The following is an 18,993-nucleotide window of genomic DNA, read 5'->3' as shown; positions in this document are numbered from 1 at the left end:
AGGTGTTTGATTTTATCAGCTGAACCCGCAATTTGATTGGTTCTCAAACTGTGAGGAGCCAATGGGGAGGATACAGCCAATCAGAGCGGTGGATAAAGGTCAGTATGAATTAACTGTCAAACTGCAGACACACACGAAACTGCGTAATTTGACCCCGCTCTGAACTGTTGTTAGAAATGTTCAGCACTATCTCGTCGTTGTCCGGTGGAAACCGTGTATGTCCAAAACCGTTTGTTTATTGTCATACCTCCAGACAAGGTCCCCCTATGGGATAACCAGCGCCATCTGGCGCTGCAACAGAGTAAAACTCATAAGCTCCCGTACGAGAAATATCATTTGTCGGTAGGGCTGTCAATCACAAACGAGGGCACCGCCCCCGAGTGTATAAAAGCCCTGCGGGCTATCATAACTTCCTCTTCCGCACCTCTGCTTACCTGCAACTAGAGTGTCGCGAACTCAGCCATATAAGTATATTTTCTGTAAAGTTTAGCCTAAGCGTTGACTAGGAAGTCGGCCACTGGCCTTTATAGATTATTCTCCTGTACGTTTCTACTTCTATTCTTCCTAACAGTTCGGTCTTTTTCTTCACTTTCGCTTTGAGTCTTTACTTCTTCTCTGTACGTTCTGCCACGTGTCTCCCTGCCTTAGCTTAGCTTCGCTTAGCTTCGGTTAGCTCACGATGGCAGCTCGTCGGCCCACAGTTAGCAACCTGCTAGCTAGGGTACCGAAGAAGTGCGGCCTTCCCAGCTGCAAAGGCCTCATCGCCAATGAAGATACTCATCCGTTCTGCATTGTCTGCATGGGGGTAGGACACGCCTTGGCCTCTCTGTCCCCTCCGGCCCCGGCCACGGGGGTGAACTGTACTGACTGCCTCCAGTATGATGTTCCAGCCCTCGAGGCCCGCTGTGAGATCGCTGGCGCTGGTTACGGCCTTCACACCACGGTCTCCGCCGGATCCCTCCCAGACACCTCTCCTCGTGTGCCGGACAGCGCTGCACGCCACAGCGCTGCTTCTCGCCACGTGGTTAGGCCTCCAGCGGCCTCGCCCTCAGCTAGCTTCGGTAGCCCCGTTGCTAGCGGGTCTGCGGCCCCTGTTTCCACTGCTGTTTCTCCGACGGGCTCGACTGGTGCCGTGCCCAAGAAGAGAACATGCAAGACCGCCCACGTTGTTTCTCCGCCAGCTGCAACCTGGACCGTCCCCCCCAAGGAATTCCACCCTCTAGTCGTCGGTGACATTCCTCTCTCCTTCTCCGTCCCCCAGCTACGGGCTATGCGGCCACCTAGCCCCGTCTCCTGGCATGCTAGCGACGGAGACGAACCGGAGCTAGAGGACTGCGACATGGAGGAGTTGGACACGGAGGGTGAGTACTCGGAGGAGGACGAGTCCTCTTTCCCCTCCGGACAGGGCGGAGGCGCGGCCAGGGTGGTTCCTCATGCCGAGGCTTCCATCTCCGCCGCGTCCTCCCAAGCCCCTTCTGCCTCTCTCCCCCCTTCCATGCCGGCTGGGGCGAGAGGGGCAGCGGCACAAGACCCAGACTCCATCCCCATGGACGAGCTCTCGGTGCTGGAACGTGCCACCATCCGTTGTGGCCTGGAGCTGCCACTCGGAGACGCGCCACTCGGACCACGGGCTAGGATTCCCCTCCTTGGCCAGGATGTGGATTCCTCTCCCCCGCTTCGGATGGAAAAGCTCCCACTGGTCCCAGGCTTTGCAGAGGCCCTGCATTCAACCTGGACTACACACAAGGACCCCCCCAAGCTCCCCTTCCTGGTCGATTGCCGCGACGCAGAGAAGGCGGGAATCCCCTTGTGCCCTCCCATGGACAAGCTGATGGCCCAGTCCCTGGTAGGGAGCCTCAAGCCAAGTCATGAGCGGACCGGTCCTGGAGGCCGTCCTCCCCTCAATCTGGCCGTGGGTAAGAAGCCTCCTGGGTTTGCCATCCCCTTTGACGACAAGCAGTCTTCCAGGGTCAGGAACTCTTACAGATCATCCGCGCTGGCAGCCAGGACGATGAACGCCACCCAGCTGCTGCTTTTCTCCACCAGGCGCCTCCTCAGCGAGATGCGGGAGGTGCCTGACGTGTTGGTGGAGGAAATGGACAAGTCGCTGCGCATGCTGATGGACCTGAATGTCCACGCAATCGAGTGGCTTGGACACGGCATGGATTATTGCATCCAGGCGGAACGTGCCAGGTGGCTGGATAAGGTAAAGTGTCCTGGCAGTTCCGGAGAGGAGACCGAGAAGGTCCTGCAAGACCTCCCCGGCCACCCTTCCTCCCTCATGGGCGGTGGACTGGAGCTTCTCCGCCAGGAGGTGGCGGATAAGAAGATCACTCTGGAGCTCCTGGGCGCCACGACGGACCCCCAGGTACCCAGAAAGGAAAAGAGACAGGGACGGAGCAAGGCCCCTGGTCAGGCTGACAGGGGGCGCTCTTCCTCCAAACAGGGGAAACAGAACAATCCCCCTAGGACCCCCTCTTCTTCCTCCGCGGGACCCCCTCACACTGCAGCGGGGGCTCAGGCCCGCTCTCAATCCCGCCACCCTCCCAGGCACGGGATACCGGCCAGCTCCCACAAAGCCCGTGGGAAGCCGCCGCGAAAGTGACACTGGACTCTGGCGGGGTCCCCCTGAAAATTCAGGGGACCCCCCCTTGCAAGCGCAGACGTTTGGACAATACGAACAATTTTTCTTATGCCAAGAAATTAATGTTTATTCCTCCTCTGTGCTCTCCTCCAGTGCCTGTAATAAAAAGTGTGTTGATAAAACAATGCCTGTTTATTTCAAACCCACCTGCTTTACTACAGACGACCCCATTTTGCATGAATTTAACCAGTGTAGAGAAGTCCAGGCTGGAATTTCTTTCCACTCAGAAAATATCGCTTCCTCCAGTCACGCAGACAGGTTACAAGCAGAATATTTCTCTTTGCAAAATGTTCCCAGACAAGCTAATTCCTATTCACAATGGTATGGTCTCACTAGTGTGCAATACCCCTCTGTCTCCACCGAGCGGCACTGTTATGCCGACTCTAGTTCAGGACAGGAGTTTGGTCTTAGCGTCAGGGAAGAAGCCAACACATATCACCCAGGGTCGGCCTCGTCTTCCCGCAAGGAAGCATATAAAGGCCTTAGCACAGGTTATAAACGTAAATACAATTCCCCGAGCCGGGGATTATGTTACTTATGCGATGAACCCTGTCCCCCGGGCTCCACGTTGTGTGTCGCCTGTATTATTAACAAGCGAGGCTTCTTGGAGGTCACGTGTTCGTCTCCCACCGGATACGGAAATAAGCGTACCGGAAACGGAAACGCTCTTTCCACCGGTGTCTCCGCGCCTTCCGGCCCGGCGTCTAGCGGATACGGATACGTGCCCGGATACGGAACCTTTCCCTCCCGGCCCAGTAGTTCCGCTCAGGCGGTACAACCCCAAGGCTTCTCCGTTGCTCAGCAACACGTTAGCACAGTGTGCAGAGCAATGGAGGCGTTGCAATCCGAATCACTGGGTGTTTCGGACGGTGACACGGGGTTACAGACTACAGTTCGCGAAAAAACCCTCCCTATCCAGCAAGGTTATTTATACTCGAGCCCGCGGCTTGAAGGCGGATGCCTTGAGGGAGGAGATAAGCTCACTATTGCGCAAGGGCGCTATAGTGGAGTTATCACGCGACCAGAGCCGTTTAGGCTTCTGGAGCCGTTATTTTCTGGTTCAGAAAAAAGGAGGGGGGCTGCGTCCGATTATGGACTTACGTGCTCTGAACAAGCACTTGAAAAAGTTCAAATTCAGGATGCTGACGTCAGAGTCACTGATGAAATCAGTGAGACAGGGGGATTTCCACTGTTCAGTGGATCTGAAGGACGCTTATCAGCACATCCTCATTTATCCCCCACACAGGAAGTTCCTGCGGTTCGCCTTCGAGGGGCGCCTGTACGAGTACACGGTCCTCCCTTTCGGTCTTTCTCTGAGCCCTCGGGTTTTCGTGAAAGTGACCGAGGCAGCCATTGCTCCACTGAGGCATCAGGGAGTCAGGCTGGCGAACTACATAGACGATTGGATGATTTCCGCCGCCTCCTGCTCAGAAGCGGCGCGCCATACCAATCTGGTGTTGTCACACCTGAAGGCCTTGGGTTTCAACGTCAATTTTGGCAAAAGCATGTTGTCACCCTCCCAGCAGATTTCCTTTATAGGAATATCTCTGGACTCGGCCACCATGTCCGCTCGCCTCTCCCCGGAGAGGGTGGACAGGTTTCTGACTTGTCTCGGCTCCTTCCGACTGAACCAGGTGGTCAGGTACAAGGAGTGCATGAAGTTGACTGGGCTGATGGCGTCAGCGGTGCAACTTCTGCGTCTGGGCAGGTTTCATATGAGACCTTTCCAGCGGTGGTCACTGGCGCTCAGGATTCCTTCCCTGCAAGGGTACAGGAAGGTGACAGTCAGCCAGGTCTGCATGGACGCTCTGGTCCCCTGGAGGGACCAGGCGTTGTTGACAAGTGGGGTCTCCATGGGCGAAGTGGTGTCACGCAAGGTGATCACCACAGACGCCAGCCGCTCAGGGTGGGGCGCCACCCACGAGGGGCGCTCAGCCAGGGGTCTTTGGACCCAGGCCATGTTGGAGTACCACATCAACTATCTGGAGTTAATGGCGATCTACTTGGCGCTCAAGCATTTCGAACCATTTCTCCGGGGTTGCCATGTCCTGGTCAGGACGGACAACACGGCGGCCCTGTATTATCTCAACAAACAGGGCGGCCTCTCCTCGCGTACGCTGGATCAGCTGGCGCGCGAGATGACCCTCTGGTGCTTGCCTCGGTTGAGGTCCATCAGAGCCTCCCATGTCCCGGGCCTTCAGAACGGCGGCGCCGATCTGTTGTCCAGGGGGGAGCCTCGTTACGAGGATTGGTCTCTCCACCCTGCGGTGGTGAGGCAGATTTTCTCCAGGTTCGGTCGACCGCGAGTCGATCTCTTTGCCTCCCAGGAGAACGCGAAGTGTCCCCTTTACTTTTCAGTGAGGGGACCTTCTCCTCTGGGGATGGACGCGTTTGCTTACGAATGGCCACAAGGTCTTCTCTACGCGTTTCCACCCCTGGAACTGATTCTTCCCACTCTGGAGAGGATCAGATGTTCCAACCAGGAGGTTCTTCTGGTGACACCATCCAGGGGAGTGTGGAGGTCTCTGATCACCCCACTGCTCTCTCGACCCCCTTGGCGGCTTCCCTTGCTCAGGGATCTGCTGCGCCAGGCAGGGGCGGCCTTAGTAATCTGGAGGCCCGTTTCAAGAGCTATTGATGAGGCCCCCCCGCGCCGCCGCCGCCACACCGAGGCCACAGTAGCCGCGCAACAATCGCACACAGAAGTTGACTTATAGTCAATGACTGGCTGCTATTTATATATATCACAACATAATGTTATAGCATTGATCTAAATGGTGTTATATTAACAAGGTTATATGATTATTAAAAAGTGTGTTGCAAGTTGAACAAGGCTTGCTGGCTAGCTCTTGGAGGCCCCCTGGTGGCTGAGGCCCGTTTCAATTGAAACTGGTGAAACATAGCTAAGGCCTCCCCTGGCGCCAGGCAGGGGACGAGATCTTCCATCCAGACCCACGGGGCCTAGACCTGTGGGTTTGGCCCGTAAGAGGGAGAACCTGCTCGCAGCAGGCTTCTCACCGACGGTTGTAGCCACTATTCAGAGTGCTAGAGCCCCCTCTACTAGGGCTGTGTATGATGGAAGGTGGAATGCCTTTTTGGACTGGTGTGAGCTACAGGAGCCACCTGTGGTGGCTCATATAGCTTCGGCCCAGAGGGTGTTAGATTTCCTGCAGGACCGCCTGGACCTTGGTCTGGCGTTCTCTACACTGAGGGGTTATTTAGCGGCTATTGATGCCTGCCACCTGGGGGTGGCAGGTAAAGGCCTTTCTAAAATCCCTGAGGTGGTCCAGTTCATGCATGGTGTTGACCATTTGAGACCTGTGACCATAGCCTTGTTTCCTGTTTGGGATCTACAAGTGGTTCTTGAGGGCCTTTGCAAGGCACCCTTTGAACCGATTGGGAGGACCTCTTTGAAACATTTAAGTTTCAAAACAGCTCTTTTGCTTGCCTTGTCTACGGCTAAGCGTGTGAGCGACCTTCGTGCGCTCTCTGTGAGCCCTGATTGTATGAGGTTTCTCAATAATGACTCCAAGGTTCTTCTCAAACCTCATTTGAGTTTTATTCCTAAGAACCGGGTGGTCCCGAAGGAACCTGTTGTTTTGACGGCTTTCCATCCTCCTCCGTTTGCATCAGAGGAGGATAGGCGTCTTCATTGTCTTTGTCCAGTTAGGGCCCTGAAGGCCTACTGTGATAGGACGGTGGACAGCAGGTCTACTTCTCAGCTTTTCGTGGTCATGAATGCCCGTCAACGGAAAGCGGTGTCCAAGCCCACTCTGTCGAGATGGCTTGTGGATGCTATTAGGTTGGCTTACACCCGGTCTGGGTCTGAAGTGCCGGAAGCACTTAAGGCCCACAGTACTAGGGGTGTGTCTACCTCTTGGGCTTTGTCCAAAGGTGTCTCCATTGAGGAGATTTGTGCAGCGGCGAATTGGTCTTCGCCGTCCACCTTTGCGACCTACTATCACCTGGACGTTGCGCCTTCTGCTATGGCGCATACGGTTCTGGGTGCTGCTGCCTTTCCTACTACGTAGTGGGGCGGCTCTCTCTCCCCTTCCGGAGATAGCATGCTGCTGTCTCTAGGATACGTGGGGGGGGACCCTGAGTTTTCCCTTATTTTATTGCAATGTTATAAGGTGGACCTGTGTCTGCCCTTAGTGCATAAGGCGGGCCTCGGTCTGTCAGGGTCTCTTTTTTCTGTCTGAACACGCCCAGGCCCTGTGGGTCTGGGTCGGATCAGTCATTGAAAGGGGTCACGTCGGTTGACAGGACCTCCTTCCGGGTGTGGTCGGTGTGCACGACAGTCTTGTCGGTTCATGACTTCTCGGGGAGTATATGAGTCCCATAGGGGGACCTTGTCTGGAGGTATGACAATAAACGTATAGGTTCCGGACGGAACCATGTTTATTTAATACCGGAGGACAAGGTCCCCCGAATAAAGCCCCTCGGTTCGCTAGTTGCGGGCGCAGAGGTGCGGCTTTAGAGGAAGTTATGATAGCCCGCAGGGCTTTTATACACTCGGGGGCGGTGCCCTCGTTTGTGATTGACAGCCCTACCGACAAATGATATTTCTCGTACGGGAGCTTATGAGTTTTACTCTGTTGCAGCGCCAGATGGCGCTGGTTATCCCATAGGGGGACCTTGTCCTCCGGTATTAAATAAACATGGCTCCGTCCGGAACCTATACGTTTTGTATTTATCATTTTAAAAATTATTTAAACTAGTGAAAACAGCTGATCTACAAGCACACAACGCCTCGCACTGCGAGGCGTTGTGTGCTTGTAGATCTGCTGTTTTCACTACGTCTGTGCGACGGCCTTGTATGATGAAGCAGGGCTTTGCTTCGCGAGAAGATGTACACATTTGAAACTCGGAGATACGAGGTATCTGCCCGACAGTGACGATATATGAGTATCATTTATAAGCAAAACACAAAAATGTTGTGATAAAAAACTAAAGCAAAAAAAATAATAATGGTGACATATTGCTGTTTGTTCCACTCCTCACTGTAGTGTTGTATGAGATCTTCAGACCAGACAACAACCCTCTCACACTGATGCTGGCTGTCAACTCCACCGTACAGGAAGTGATGGCAGCCATGGTCAAACCAGGGGGCGAACACATCCTGATCAGAATGAACTCCATGGGAGGTGTGGATCGTATGTTGCACAGAATGCACACGTTTTCAAAGTGGAGGTCACCACAGGGGGAACACAAAGGAGTGGAAAACGACGGGGTGTGGGGGACAAAGAAAAGAAAACAATATGAAAAAAAATACATGCGTCTACATTTTTATTTAAATTCAAATTCAATTCATATGATTATTGTGCCAGTTTTCAACCGATTTCAACTTGAACTCCCTATTTTGGGCACGTCACTGTTGTCAAAATGTGTCAAATGTAGCAAAATAGCTGATCTACAAGCTCACAATGCAATGTGATGTGATGCATTGTGAGCTTGTAGAACGGCTATTTTCAAAGGGGGGGGGGTAGGTGAATTACAAAATACATAAGATTATATTCTTAATATTAATTTAGTTTTTGCCTTTAATGATGTGTCCAAAATAGGGGGAGGCTCTCTCCATTCCGACATGTCGCCACTCCGAAATTGACTTCTTATTGTCGGAGTGGCGACACTCCCATGGGGGTTCGGTTTAGGGTTAGGGTTAGAGATAGGGTTAGTGTCGGAATGGAGACATGTCGGAAAGGAGACATGTCGGAGTGGAGAGATGCACTCCAAAATAGGGATGCCAGGCTTAATGTGGTTAAGTTATACTGAAATCCATCCATCCATAAATCCAGACAGGGCTCAGCTGAAGATGGATGCCAGTGCTGTGTTTACAGCTCTAGGACTGAACGAGAGACTGTTCATCTGCACAGCCAGCCAGGTGGAACAACTGGTGAGAACTGCTTCTAACACAAACCATGTGCTTTTCTTTCTTTCTTTCTTTTTTTTTTACTGCAAGCCAGAGATGTAGGCTCAGCACATCAGCAAGTTAATGATTATTACACCCAATTTATTTGTGCCTCAACCGCACTTTACACTTCATGAGACAAAAACTGCCATCATACTGCAGTTTCCATAAATCTGAAATGATGTATGAGTGCCTCTCTGGGGCGCATGCAGGATGATGTAATCCCTCCCTCTCTCACCCCCTCTCTCGCCAGGGGTGTCACAAGGGGTGGGGGTGGGGGGGGGGGGGGGGATGGGAGTGGGACTGAGTTACTATAGGGCCTAAGGTGGAGGGGCCTTTAACTATTGAAAAATAGCAGATATACAAGCTAACAGCGCTGCACCGAGTGCCGCGCTGCGAGCTTGTAGATCTGCTATTTTTGAAAAGTCGTGAAAATGTGTGCAAATCTTTGAATATATATGTATTTTTTAAGTGAACATTTGTAACTCAAACTTTGCTTCTGGGGGGTACCTGGAACTAAATATTTTGAGATGGGGGTCCGTGGTCAAATACATATAATTTTGGGGGTCCTTTACATGAAAAGGTTTGAGCACCACTGACATATAGGTTTTTCAAATTCACACCATTTAAAAAAGATTGCAGCTCTACAAGCTCGGTGCCGCGCTGTGATCTTGTATATCTGCTATTTTTCAATAGTTAAAGCACAAAATAAAGCGTTATAATGCGTTCCCAGTCTAAATGGGTTAAACCCCCTCCCCCTATGAAGAACATGAGGGGCCCGCAGTGAATCCTTGTACCCCGGGCCCAGAATTTGGTGCGACACACCTGTCTCTCGCTCCCTGTGTTTCTCCCTCCCTCAATCTCTCCATCTCTCGCCCCATGCATGTTTCTCTCTCGTCTAGTTTCTCTCCCTTTCTCTCTCCCCCCTCATGTCTCTCTTTCTCTCTCTCTCTCTCTCTCTCACTCACACATATCCAACAGAGGCCTCTTAAGGAACAGCAGGGTCCAGAGCAGGGAACCATGGATACGCTGGAACAGATGTGCTCTAAAGACATCGCCAGCCAACTCACCAATTATGACTGGGAGCTGTTCGCTGCCATGCATGAGGTACTGCAGTGCCACAACTCAGTCAGCGCCGCCCTGATGACAGCTCAGACATTTAGGCTGCATGTGACACGTGCAATGATCACTTTGGATACAGCCCTGCATGTTGCTTATGTGTTTATCTTATATTTGGGTAGCTAAGATTGGCTTCCAAAGTTTGCAGGAATGAGCCGTTTTGAACAAAATGCGTCAAATCCCAAACGCAAAGTGCAATTATCATGAAATCGCGCACACGCGTTCCCACTAGGTCGAGGAAGAGGAATGTCACTTCAAATGTTTCAAATCAGCCTCATGGTGGAGCTATAACAGGCCGATTTGTGGTTTTACTTATAACTCCACCGATCAGTTTCAAACTTTGTAAGCGCACTCCCTAGAGGCCAAGGAAAAACCCTTTCCCTGCATTTTTCACATCAGCCTTTTATAGCGCCACCAGGAGGCCGACTTATGTAAAACACAATTTTTCCTATTATTCCTTGAGATTTTATCCAAAAATCATGCAAATCGGTACACAGTATCTCTATAGTCATGTGATCAAGTCCGATCCGTCTGATATTTCATATTTCATCCTAATTGGCTAATATTGGCTTCCAAAGTTTGCAGGATTGCTCAGTTTCTGAACAAAATGCCTCAAATCATCAACGCAGCTTGCGATTAGTGTGAAATTTGCCACACATATTCCCACTAGGTCAAGGAACAAATGCTACCTTTTTCACAATGGGCTGTTATAGCACCACCAGCACGTAGACTTTAGCAAAACACGTTTTTGGAACACAATGCTTCAAATCATCCATGCAGTGTCCGATTGCCATGAAAGGTCTAAGGTGAAGAACATATGCCGCCCTTTTTACACTGGCCTATTTTACAGTAGCACCACCAGGACACCTGGCCTGGTGGACACCTGGCCTGGTGGAGACCTGTGCTCAGAAGAGCACTGCTTCTAGTTTGGATCTCTTTTAGCCATCGGCTACTCTTCCAAGAGTCCAGCAAACAATACATTACAGTGCAGCATACATCATACAATAATAATAAAAACACGAGTTACATCATAAGGATCAAATACAATTCTACTCACTCTCTCTCACACACACGCACACACACACGCACACGCACACGCACACGCACGCACGCACACACACACACACACACACACACACACACACACACACACACACACACACACACACACACACACACACACACACACACACACACACACACACACTACTAGGCCTATCGCACCCCTAGGATGCCCAATGTTTAGTGGACTGGACTATGCATGGCAGGGGTGTCCTCCTCCCTGAGCCAGGCCTAGACCTGACCGCATACCAAAGTATACTGTCCACATACTAAAAATACTGTCTATAATAAAGCCAGTAGAGAAGCGATTATTAATATTAACCTATAACAGATCGTATTTTAACAGCAACAGTATGGCTCTCTGCCATCTATTTATAAACTTTTGGATAGTGTCAGCAGAGAAGCAATTATTAAGCTATGTAAACAGATGCAAAAGATGGCCATGTTTGTCAGCTAGCCAATGGAGACGGTCAGGGGGTGCGGTTTGGATTCCAGCGGCTCTCCGGGGGCGGGGTTTGCCCATAATTCCGTTTGCAACTCAAATCACGTGTCAGACACCAGCTCATATCAACATGATAATGGATGTCTGGTTGGTCGTCATGTACCTGAGTCACCGTCTCTTGTGCCTTTTATCTGATTGTGGTAGCTTTACAGCTGATTTGATTTATACTTGGTTGCGCACCGTCTCACACACAGAAAATCAGATCTACAAGCTCAAAATGCTTTGCAGTGAGTTGAATTGTAAGCTTGTAGATCTGCAATTTCCTGTGCAAGACACTGAAGACAGACACCGCATCAGATCAACTGGCCAACCACTATTCCTACATGCACCACATTCTTCTAACACAACACACAATCCTACACAGTAAAATCCTCAGTGTTAATTTAACTCTGACAGTGTGGCTACACATGTAAAGAAATTGACCTGTATAGGATCCATTTGGTTTCATTTGTACCTTCTCAAGAGTTGTTCAATTAACACTGAGGTTTTTACTGTGTAATTAAAATTTTCACTCATCACAATATGTACTATATGTTATGTTCATACAATCGCTTACATTATATTTATAAACTAAATTCTCAGTATGTGTTTGCTGAATAAGGTGTGTGTCCTCCCCAGGTAGAGCTCATCTACTACATATTTGGCCGCAATAACTTTCTGGGCGCCACCACAGCTAATCTGGAGCGGTTTGTGCACCACTTCAATGAGGTCCAGTACTGGGTGGTGACTGAGCTGTGCCTGTGTGAAGACCTGATGAAGCGAGCAATGCTCCTCAAGAAGTTCATCAAGATAGCTGCAGTGTAAGGATCTTTCTGGCTCATAGTCAGACCCAGTTTTATGTCCATGTACTCAGTCATGCAAATGATCTGTAATATCAACACTAGCTTCAAGAAACCTTATATAGCCTTATTTCTTCTCTATTCCAGACTGAAGGAGCAAAGGAACCTGAACTCTTTCTTTGCAGTGATGTTTGGTCTGAGCAACAGCGCCGTGCAAAGGCTGTACAAGACCTGGGAGGTAAGAGCTGCTCCCCACTGGTGGCCATGAAGATATTGCAAGTGGGCCCCTAAATATTGGCAAAACTAAGGTTTATTAATGTAACTTGAATATACAGAACCTTCTCGAAAAATTAGAATATTGTGTAAAAGTACATTTTCTTGAAACTGTCATATATTTCTTGAAACTTTCATATATTCTAGATACATTGGACATTCAGTGAATTATTCCCTTTATAAGGGTTAATATTTTTATTAACCCTTTTTTGTTAAAATATTGAATTTTTATGGCATACATCTCATGAATTTCAAAAGTCCATATTTCAAAATATTACACTATTACACGAAACCACTCAAAAAAAGGATTTATAACAGCGAAATGTCAACCTTCTGAAGTCAGAGTTGTTTGAAAACAGTGGGAAGTTTCCGTAGTCAGTTATGATTTGGGGTGCTATGGCATCTGCAATGCTTTTTCACACAATATTCTAATTTTTCGAGAAGGATCTGTATATATATATATATATATAGACCTATATATATATATATATATATATATATATATTTACAAAATAAACTAATTTAAACCCTTCAAAATTAGTTTTCACTGTTAGTTTCAATGATCAATTCGATTGACAGGTCATTGAGTGGTCAGACAGGTGGGGCACAAACACATTCAAGATTTTCATGATTCAGAAAAGATTGAGAACCACTGAGCTGCTCAACATTATTGTCAGAGATAGTAACTTGAACTAGTTCAACTTTATCATAATTGATTTGGTCTCACAGTATGGATAACACCTTTGGAAAGTCCTTATGAAATTGTTTCTCTTCTTTGTTATTGTCTGTCACAGAGAATTCCCAGTAAAACAAAACGAGTCTACTGCACTTACGAGAGGTTGATGGTAAGAGAAATGTGCCTGTACTCTGTGCTCTCATCTATGACTTGAGAGCTGTCAGTTCCAGAGCCCAAATCAATTTGAAAAACTTAGATTTCTTTAAAGTTTCTATTTGAGAACAATTGACATAACAATACGTTTTTGATAGAGAAAAAATGTTTGTTTAAGCAGTTACAGGTAAGTCCTGATTAAAATGTTTGCATGAGAGTCAGGATACATTGGCTACTGATTTCGATACTGCTATCATAAAAAAAAGTCAAGTAATGGCTGATAAATCGGCCAAACCGATATATCGGTTGGGCTCTAATAATCAGTACAGATTTATGTTTAATTTTCTGTACCCCGAAGCAGCAAAACCCTTTTCATACACTGTTATAGAAAGTCTCCAATCTGAGGTTCCTTTATTCATCTCCTGTTCCAATTAGGATCCCTCGCGTAACCACAGATCCTACAGGCTGGCTGTGGCTAAACTGAGTCCACCTTACATCCCCTTCATGCCTCTGCTGCTAAAAGGTAACAGTTACATAGTGTATACACTCCTAGTGAAATGAACACACAACATCAATATCACCAACAGCAATAATCAATGACTACATGCTTGATTTATATTCCATCGCATGCCAAAAACAGCAGACCCACAAGCTCGCAAAGTGTATGATGAAGTATAAATCAAGCTATACTCACTAATAACGTATGTTCTTTTATGTACATAGATATGACATTCATCCATGAGGGAAACAAGAACTACACAGACAAACTTATCAATTTTGAGAAGATGGTAGGATAATTACAAATATCCCATGTTGCACATGAGAATGCATTTTAATTGCTGAAACTAACATGTTGGAGCTTGAACTTGAATGATTCATTCTCTCATGTTGCAGCGCATGATTGCCAAGACAGTGAAGATAGTACGAGGATGCAGAAGCCAGCCTTACAGTGAGTTCCTCATCAGCCCGGGTGGGCTTAAAATGATCAAATTCAAAACTCACACATGGAGACTGTGCTGTTGTCCACTGCTTACATGCCATGCCCCAGGGGGGTCCAGGGGGAAAATCCGCCTAAAATGTATGCCCAAATTGGAACGGTTGTGGACACAAAACTACAATGATTGTGGCTACACTTGGCTCACCAAATGTCGGCTAACCCCTGAGAATTCACAAATGCAACATCACATTTCTCTTACCAAATTGTCCTGCTGTGATCACTTACGATTCATTAAGATGATTGAAAAAGACGTCCGCCTCCGAAGTTACCTTCTGAATAGTGAATGAGCCTCAAGACCTCATTGAAAACATATATAGTGAATAGAGAAATTGTTCACCAAGGTGTCATCAATTGATGGGCAAAATGTTATGAATATATTCCAAACTATGTCAATTTTACAGATGTTTTAGTGAGAGTAGTGCTGTAATATTAGTAATGTATAGGGTGAAAAATTATAAAAACTAGTAACAATAAGTTGTAATAATACTGTAATATGAGTAATGTATGGATGGAAAGTACAATGTCAGCTGATTACTATGCTGTTGGCCCACTGTAACAATAATCTAGTTTGATTTGGTCTCTGTTGATTTATTGACAGCTGTTCAGAGGTCAACACCTATTGCCCCTGCCGGCGGGGGCAATGGGGGTTCAAGAGTTTAAGCAGCATGTAGAACAGGGTGCCTAGTGCCTACCTATCATCTTCTTCATCAATTCTTGGTCAGACCAGACAGTTCAGTCACTTTCAATGTTCATCAAGAAGTCTCAGTTTTCTAATGTCTTCTCCCTGTCATTAGCACCTTCTTCGCCACAGAAAAGTTTGGCAGATCGAATGTTTCCAGAGGCACCTGCTATTCGCATATCTACATGTAAGATATCATTTTAACAATTAAACTGGACTCTCCATACAATTCTAATTTGGCCCTTGAGGCTATATCATGCCTAGGCTGCCAGTGCTATGACAACTTTAGCTTTACAAAATACTGTGCAAAAAGGGCTTTCATGTGTCAGGTCATTGAAGTCCATTTGTGTTCCTCTTGTATAGACTCGGACCACTCGTTGCCACTGCGGAGTCCAGCCAGCATCCGGCACTACATTCAGCACCTCCATGTGATTGATAATCAGCGCTCCCTAACGCAACTGTCAAGAACAATGGAACGCTAGTCTAGTTATACCTAACCAAAGATGAAGAAAGACAGTCACTGCCTTTAATCTCTGAATCAGAGAATGGACATAGGATCGATAAGCAAAAACTTCCACAAGTTTATGTGTTGTCTGATGAAAATGAACTATTTCAAGGCAGCTACTGGTGTAACCTGGACCAGGTTGAAGAATGAACAAAGTTTGCAGTGTGGGTTGTAGCGACCTTTAGTGCCTTAACACAGAACTTATACTGGTGGATATCATTGGGCTGTTAGATATAAACTTGCAGACGCTTTTATCTGAAAAGCATTCACTATCATGAGTGTATATTAACTTGAGTGGCCCCAGTAAAAGTTGTAATCTTGGCAGTGTTAATGTTATACTGTATATTGGACAAACGATAATCTGCAAAATGTTTCATTGGATTTGGCGCTCTGGAGATGAGTTTAGCTGTGCACTGCTCTGATATCAGATTTAGAAAATTTGTATATTTGTATATAACCTTTTCCTACAAAACCAATTGTACAGAGCACATTATCACGTTTGGTAGGCAGGCAACTAACTAAACATGCATAGAGATAAGTGTAAGTATGTTATTTTCAAAATAAATTATTTTGAGTTTTGTGTTTTCAGATAAACTCAAGACATCTGTAAAAAGGGAAATATTTTATTTAAAATTCAAACCATAGCAGGTACAATATCCTCAAAAGACAACAACAATCTCCCCAATATGGGGAGAAAAATATTCACAACAAATAAGTTTGTCATTTGAAGTAAAAAATACTCTCCTTTCAGAAATATGTACAACTTCTTTTAAAAAGTTCAGGAGAGTGATAATGGGCACAAACATAAAAAAGGAAAACCCAGTGCCTTCTCCTGATGTAACCATGAAAGGAATTTAATAATAATCCCCTCTCATTATAAATAGGTTGGCATCATATGTAACTATTAGCATTTACCATACAGACGCTGTTGAAAAATGTCAGTTATATTTATCAATTATAAATGAAGTGGCTGTTTAGGAGAACTTGAGTCATATTGAGGTGCTTCCAAGACAGTTAGCCAAATAATGATTTACTGAACAACATAATGGAGATTGTAAAAAATGTAATGGGGCAAAACAAATCCAACACATGTGGTTAATTAATACTATGGTGGTATTTGCACAGGTGAAACAACTACACTGCACATAAATTATCACACTAACATCCAACATTCCTTAAGCTCAACTTAAGATGTGTTGTGTAGGTCATTAAAAGCCATGTTTCACTCTATGGTGTCAATCTGTGGCATTAAAACTCCAACAGAAAAGTGTTGCAGAAGCTAAGTGGTGAGTACATCTGCAGTGGGAAACATTCTCAAAAGATAAAAAAAATGTTTTAAAGCAAGAAACCCTTACAGGAGGTCTTAATGGTTATCATCACAGACTTCCCTTCACGCACACATGCGCACAAACACGCACACACAAACGCACACACACACACACACACACACGCGCACACACGCTTATCTCAACTCACTCACAAATCAGAAAAAAAAATAAAACCTTCAAAACTGTAATACTAACAAGAGTGAATACAAATATTGCACTTCCAAACAACCTTTAGTTCCCAGTGCCTAGTTGCTGTCCCTTTGTTTGAGGTACAAACCGGTATGCTATGCAACATGTGTGGACGGCTGCGTTCTGCTTGATTTACAATCCATTGTACAATGAAGTATAAATTAGTCTTTCTCTATTCACTAACATTGATGAATAGCTACCAAGGTCATCAGTTATCCTACTTTCTGTCATTGTAGTTGATCAGCCAATCTTGGGCACTGATGGTACTTGTGCTAACATTAGCAACAATTTCAAAGAATGGCTTGATGTCAGTGACAGCGTTGATGGCGACGGACAGGACTAAGCAAAGAGAAGGATATGACAAATTCATACACGCAACAGACATTCACAAAAGCACACCACTCACACAAACATGGGTGCATGCAAGTGCACACAGACTTGCACACGCATGCGTGCAGACACACAATACCTTCTCTCTCGCAGACATTGTCTATTTACATTTTAAGGCACATGAAACCTATTTACAATGCATATAAATGAACCAAATACACGGCATTTTGATCTTCAGTCCCTGGGTATGGCTTTAGCCTTGTGGTGGTGTTGGGATAACTCCTCCTGCCTCTAGTCTGTACTCTGGCCTTCTACACATAGGCAACTTTCACCTGAAAGCTCAATCAAAGACTCACATTGTCTCACAGTGTCACACAAGTACTATATATAGGTAGAGAATGGCCTCGCCACACTGATATGATCCTACTTAGAGAGACTGCAGCCTCCCGGTTCTCCATGGAGGCTACAATTGATTGTCAAGTCTTAAAGACGTTAAAACAAAATCATGGCCATATTGTGGTTTCTCTTTACTCTCGTCAAGAGTCTCCATGCTACCCCTTACAAGCCGACACATAGTCCAGGCATACTGTTAAGTTAATGCTAAATCTTTCGCTAAAGGAACACCACAAGCCAAGCTTTCCGACAGAAACACCACACCGTTTCAAGCCAATTGTGAGGTTCCATAGGTTTGTGGTGGTTCCAGTCGTATCCCAGTTGACTACAAGACAACGATGACGCTAGAATTGGTTATTCTGAGTGCGTACAATTGGGATTGAAGCAAACGAGACATCAGTAGGAGGCAAAGTCAACAACTCGAAGGAAGATCAGTCAGTCTTTGGTGTCTCTTATTTTTTTGGAACATCAGTAGATTTCTCCTCTGAGTGCAAAAACAGCTGAACCCAGCACCGTCCACCGACCTGAGGCAGAGAGAGATCTTTTTTGATGAACACTTTGGTAGCACTTTGGGTATAAATTATGTAAGATACACAACATTTATGTAAAATAAAAATCTGAGCCATTTAAACATCTTTGGTATTGAGATCTGGGCAGGTAAAATGCCCTCTGTGAAGGTCAGTCAGGTCAGGGTTCTCAAGCTAAACTTTGTGGCCTCTGTGTGACGTGTTACAGAACCTCTCAGGAGGTTCGATTCATGCTACAAAAGGGTTGCACATTCACACCGCCTTCCTGCCATGTGTGGCCGCATCCTGTCAGGAGAGAACACGCCATCGTTAGCACCAAAATGCGGCAGTTGAAAAGTTCAAGAGGGATTCTCTCTCACAGGGTATCGCAAACGAGAAGTCTTTTAGACACCAGACGTCTTCCTTAATCCATGGGACCGGTGTTGCCCCTTACTGCAATTCCTGTGCAGCGGGCACGACACGTTCAGTCCAACGTTCATCGCAAAGCAGTCTGACTTTGAAAAAAAAAAAAAAAATCTACTTGGTAACAATCCCAACCGGCCGACAAAAAAAATACATATATTAAATAAAGCACATTCATTTGGTTTGGAGACGTTATTTGTTTGTTTTTCATCTTCCTCTAGTGCAGCATAGTGGAGTTCCAGTGGTCTTTATCCTCCTAAGTCATCAACTGCAACCTGATCCTCTCTTTCATCACACGTTTCTCCATTGCAATCATATGGGTAGTTTCTGTGGTTCCGAAAAAGCTCTGGTGCTGATTTAGGCCTCCGAAGCTGCCTGTGGTTTGAGCTGGGCTTTCTCCATGGCAGTGCCATATGGTAGAGATCGCTTGAAGAAGCCAAGCTGCGAGGACAAGAGTGAAACAAGAGGATTTTTTTAGAGGTGAATACTGACTCAATCACTCACCACTGAATCACACTGACACA

At 46.6% G+C, this 18,993-nt stretch overlaps 2 protein-coding genes across 2 annotated transcripts in view; one reads left to right on the top strand and one right to left on the bottom strand.

Moving 5' to 3' along the window:
- The window catches only part of rapgef3 (Rap guanine nucleotide exchange factor (GEF) 3), a gene marked incomplete at its 5' end in the record, with an annotated part of 38,058 nt that extends 22,465 nt beyond the window's left edge, over positions 1–15,593 (top strand). Inside the window, 12 exons of the mRNA XM_080734012.1 lie at positions 20–98; positions 7,654–7,791; positions 8,443–8,540; positions 9,537–9,662; positions 11,857–12,038; positions 12,165–12,255; positions 13,085–13,135; positions 13,555–13,642; positions 13,843–13,907; positions 14,014–14,068; positions 14,911–14,982; positions 15,159–15,593. Coding sequence (XP_080590138.1) covers positions 20–98; positions 7,654–7,791; positions 8,443–8,540; positions 9,537–9,662; positions 11,857–12,038; positions 12,165–12,255; positions 13,085–13,135; positions 13,555–13,642; positions 13,843–13,907; positions 14,014–14,068; positions 14,911–14,982; positions 15,159–15,277 — 1,164 coding nt within the window. The 3' untranslated portion in view covers positions 15,278–15,593. The remainder of the gene's footprint in view (positions 1–19; positions 99–7,653; positions 7,792–8,442; positions 8,541–9,536; positions 9,663–11,856; positions 12,039–12,164; positions 12,256–13,084; positions 13,136–13,554; positions 13,643–13,842; positions 13,908–14,013; positions 14,069–14,910; positions 14,983–15,158) is intronic.
- Positions 15,594–15,907: 314 nt separating this feature from the next.
- The window catches only part of itga5 (integrin, alpha 5 (fibronectin receptor, alpha polypeptide)), a 47,281-nt gene continuing 44,195 nt past the window's right edge, over positions 15,908–18,993 (bottom strand). The window contains exon 30 of the mRNA XM_080733227.1: positions 15,908–18,910. Within this exon, the coding sequence (XP_080589353.1) occupies positions 18,827–18,910 (84 nt within the window). The 3' untranslated portion in view covers positions 15,908–18,826. The remainder of the gene's footprint in view (positions 18,911–18,993) is intronic.

Source organism: Nannobrachium achirus (assembly GCF_963921795.1).
Source record: "Nannobrachium achirus genome assembly, chromosome: 9".
NCBI lineage: Eukaryota > Metazoa > Chordata > Actinopteri > Myctophiformes > Myctophidae > Nannobrachium > Nannobrachium achirus.
Note: the sequence above shows the minus strand (reverse complement) of the source record. Positions and strands in the feature narration are given on the sequence as shown.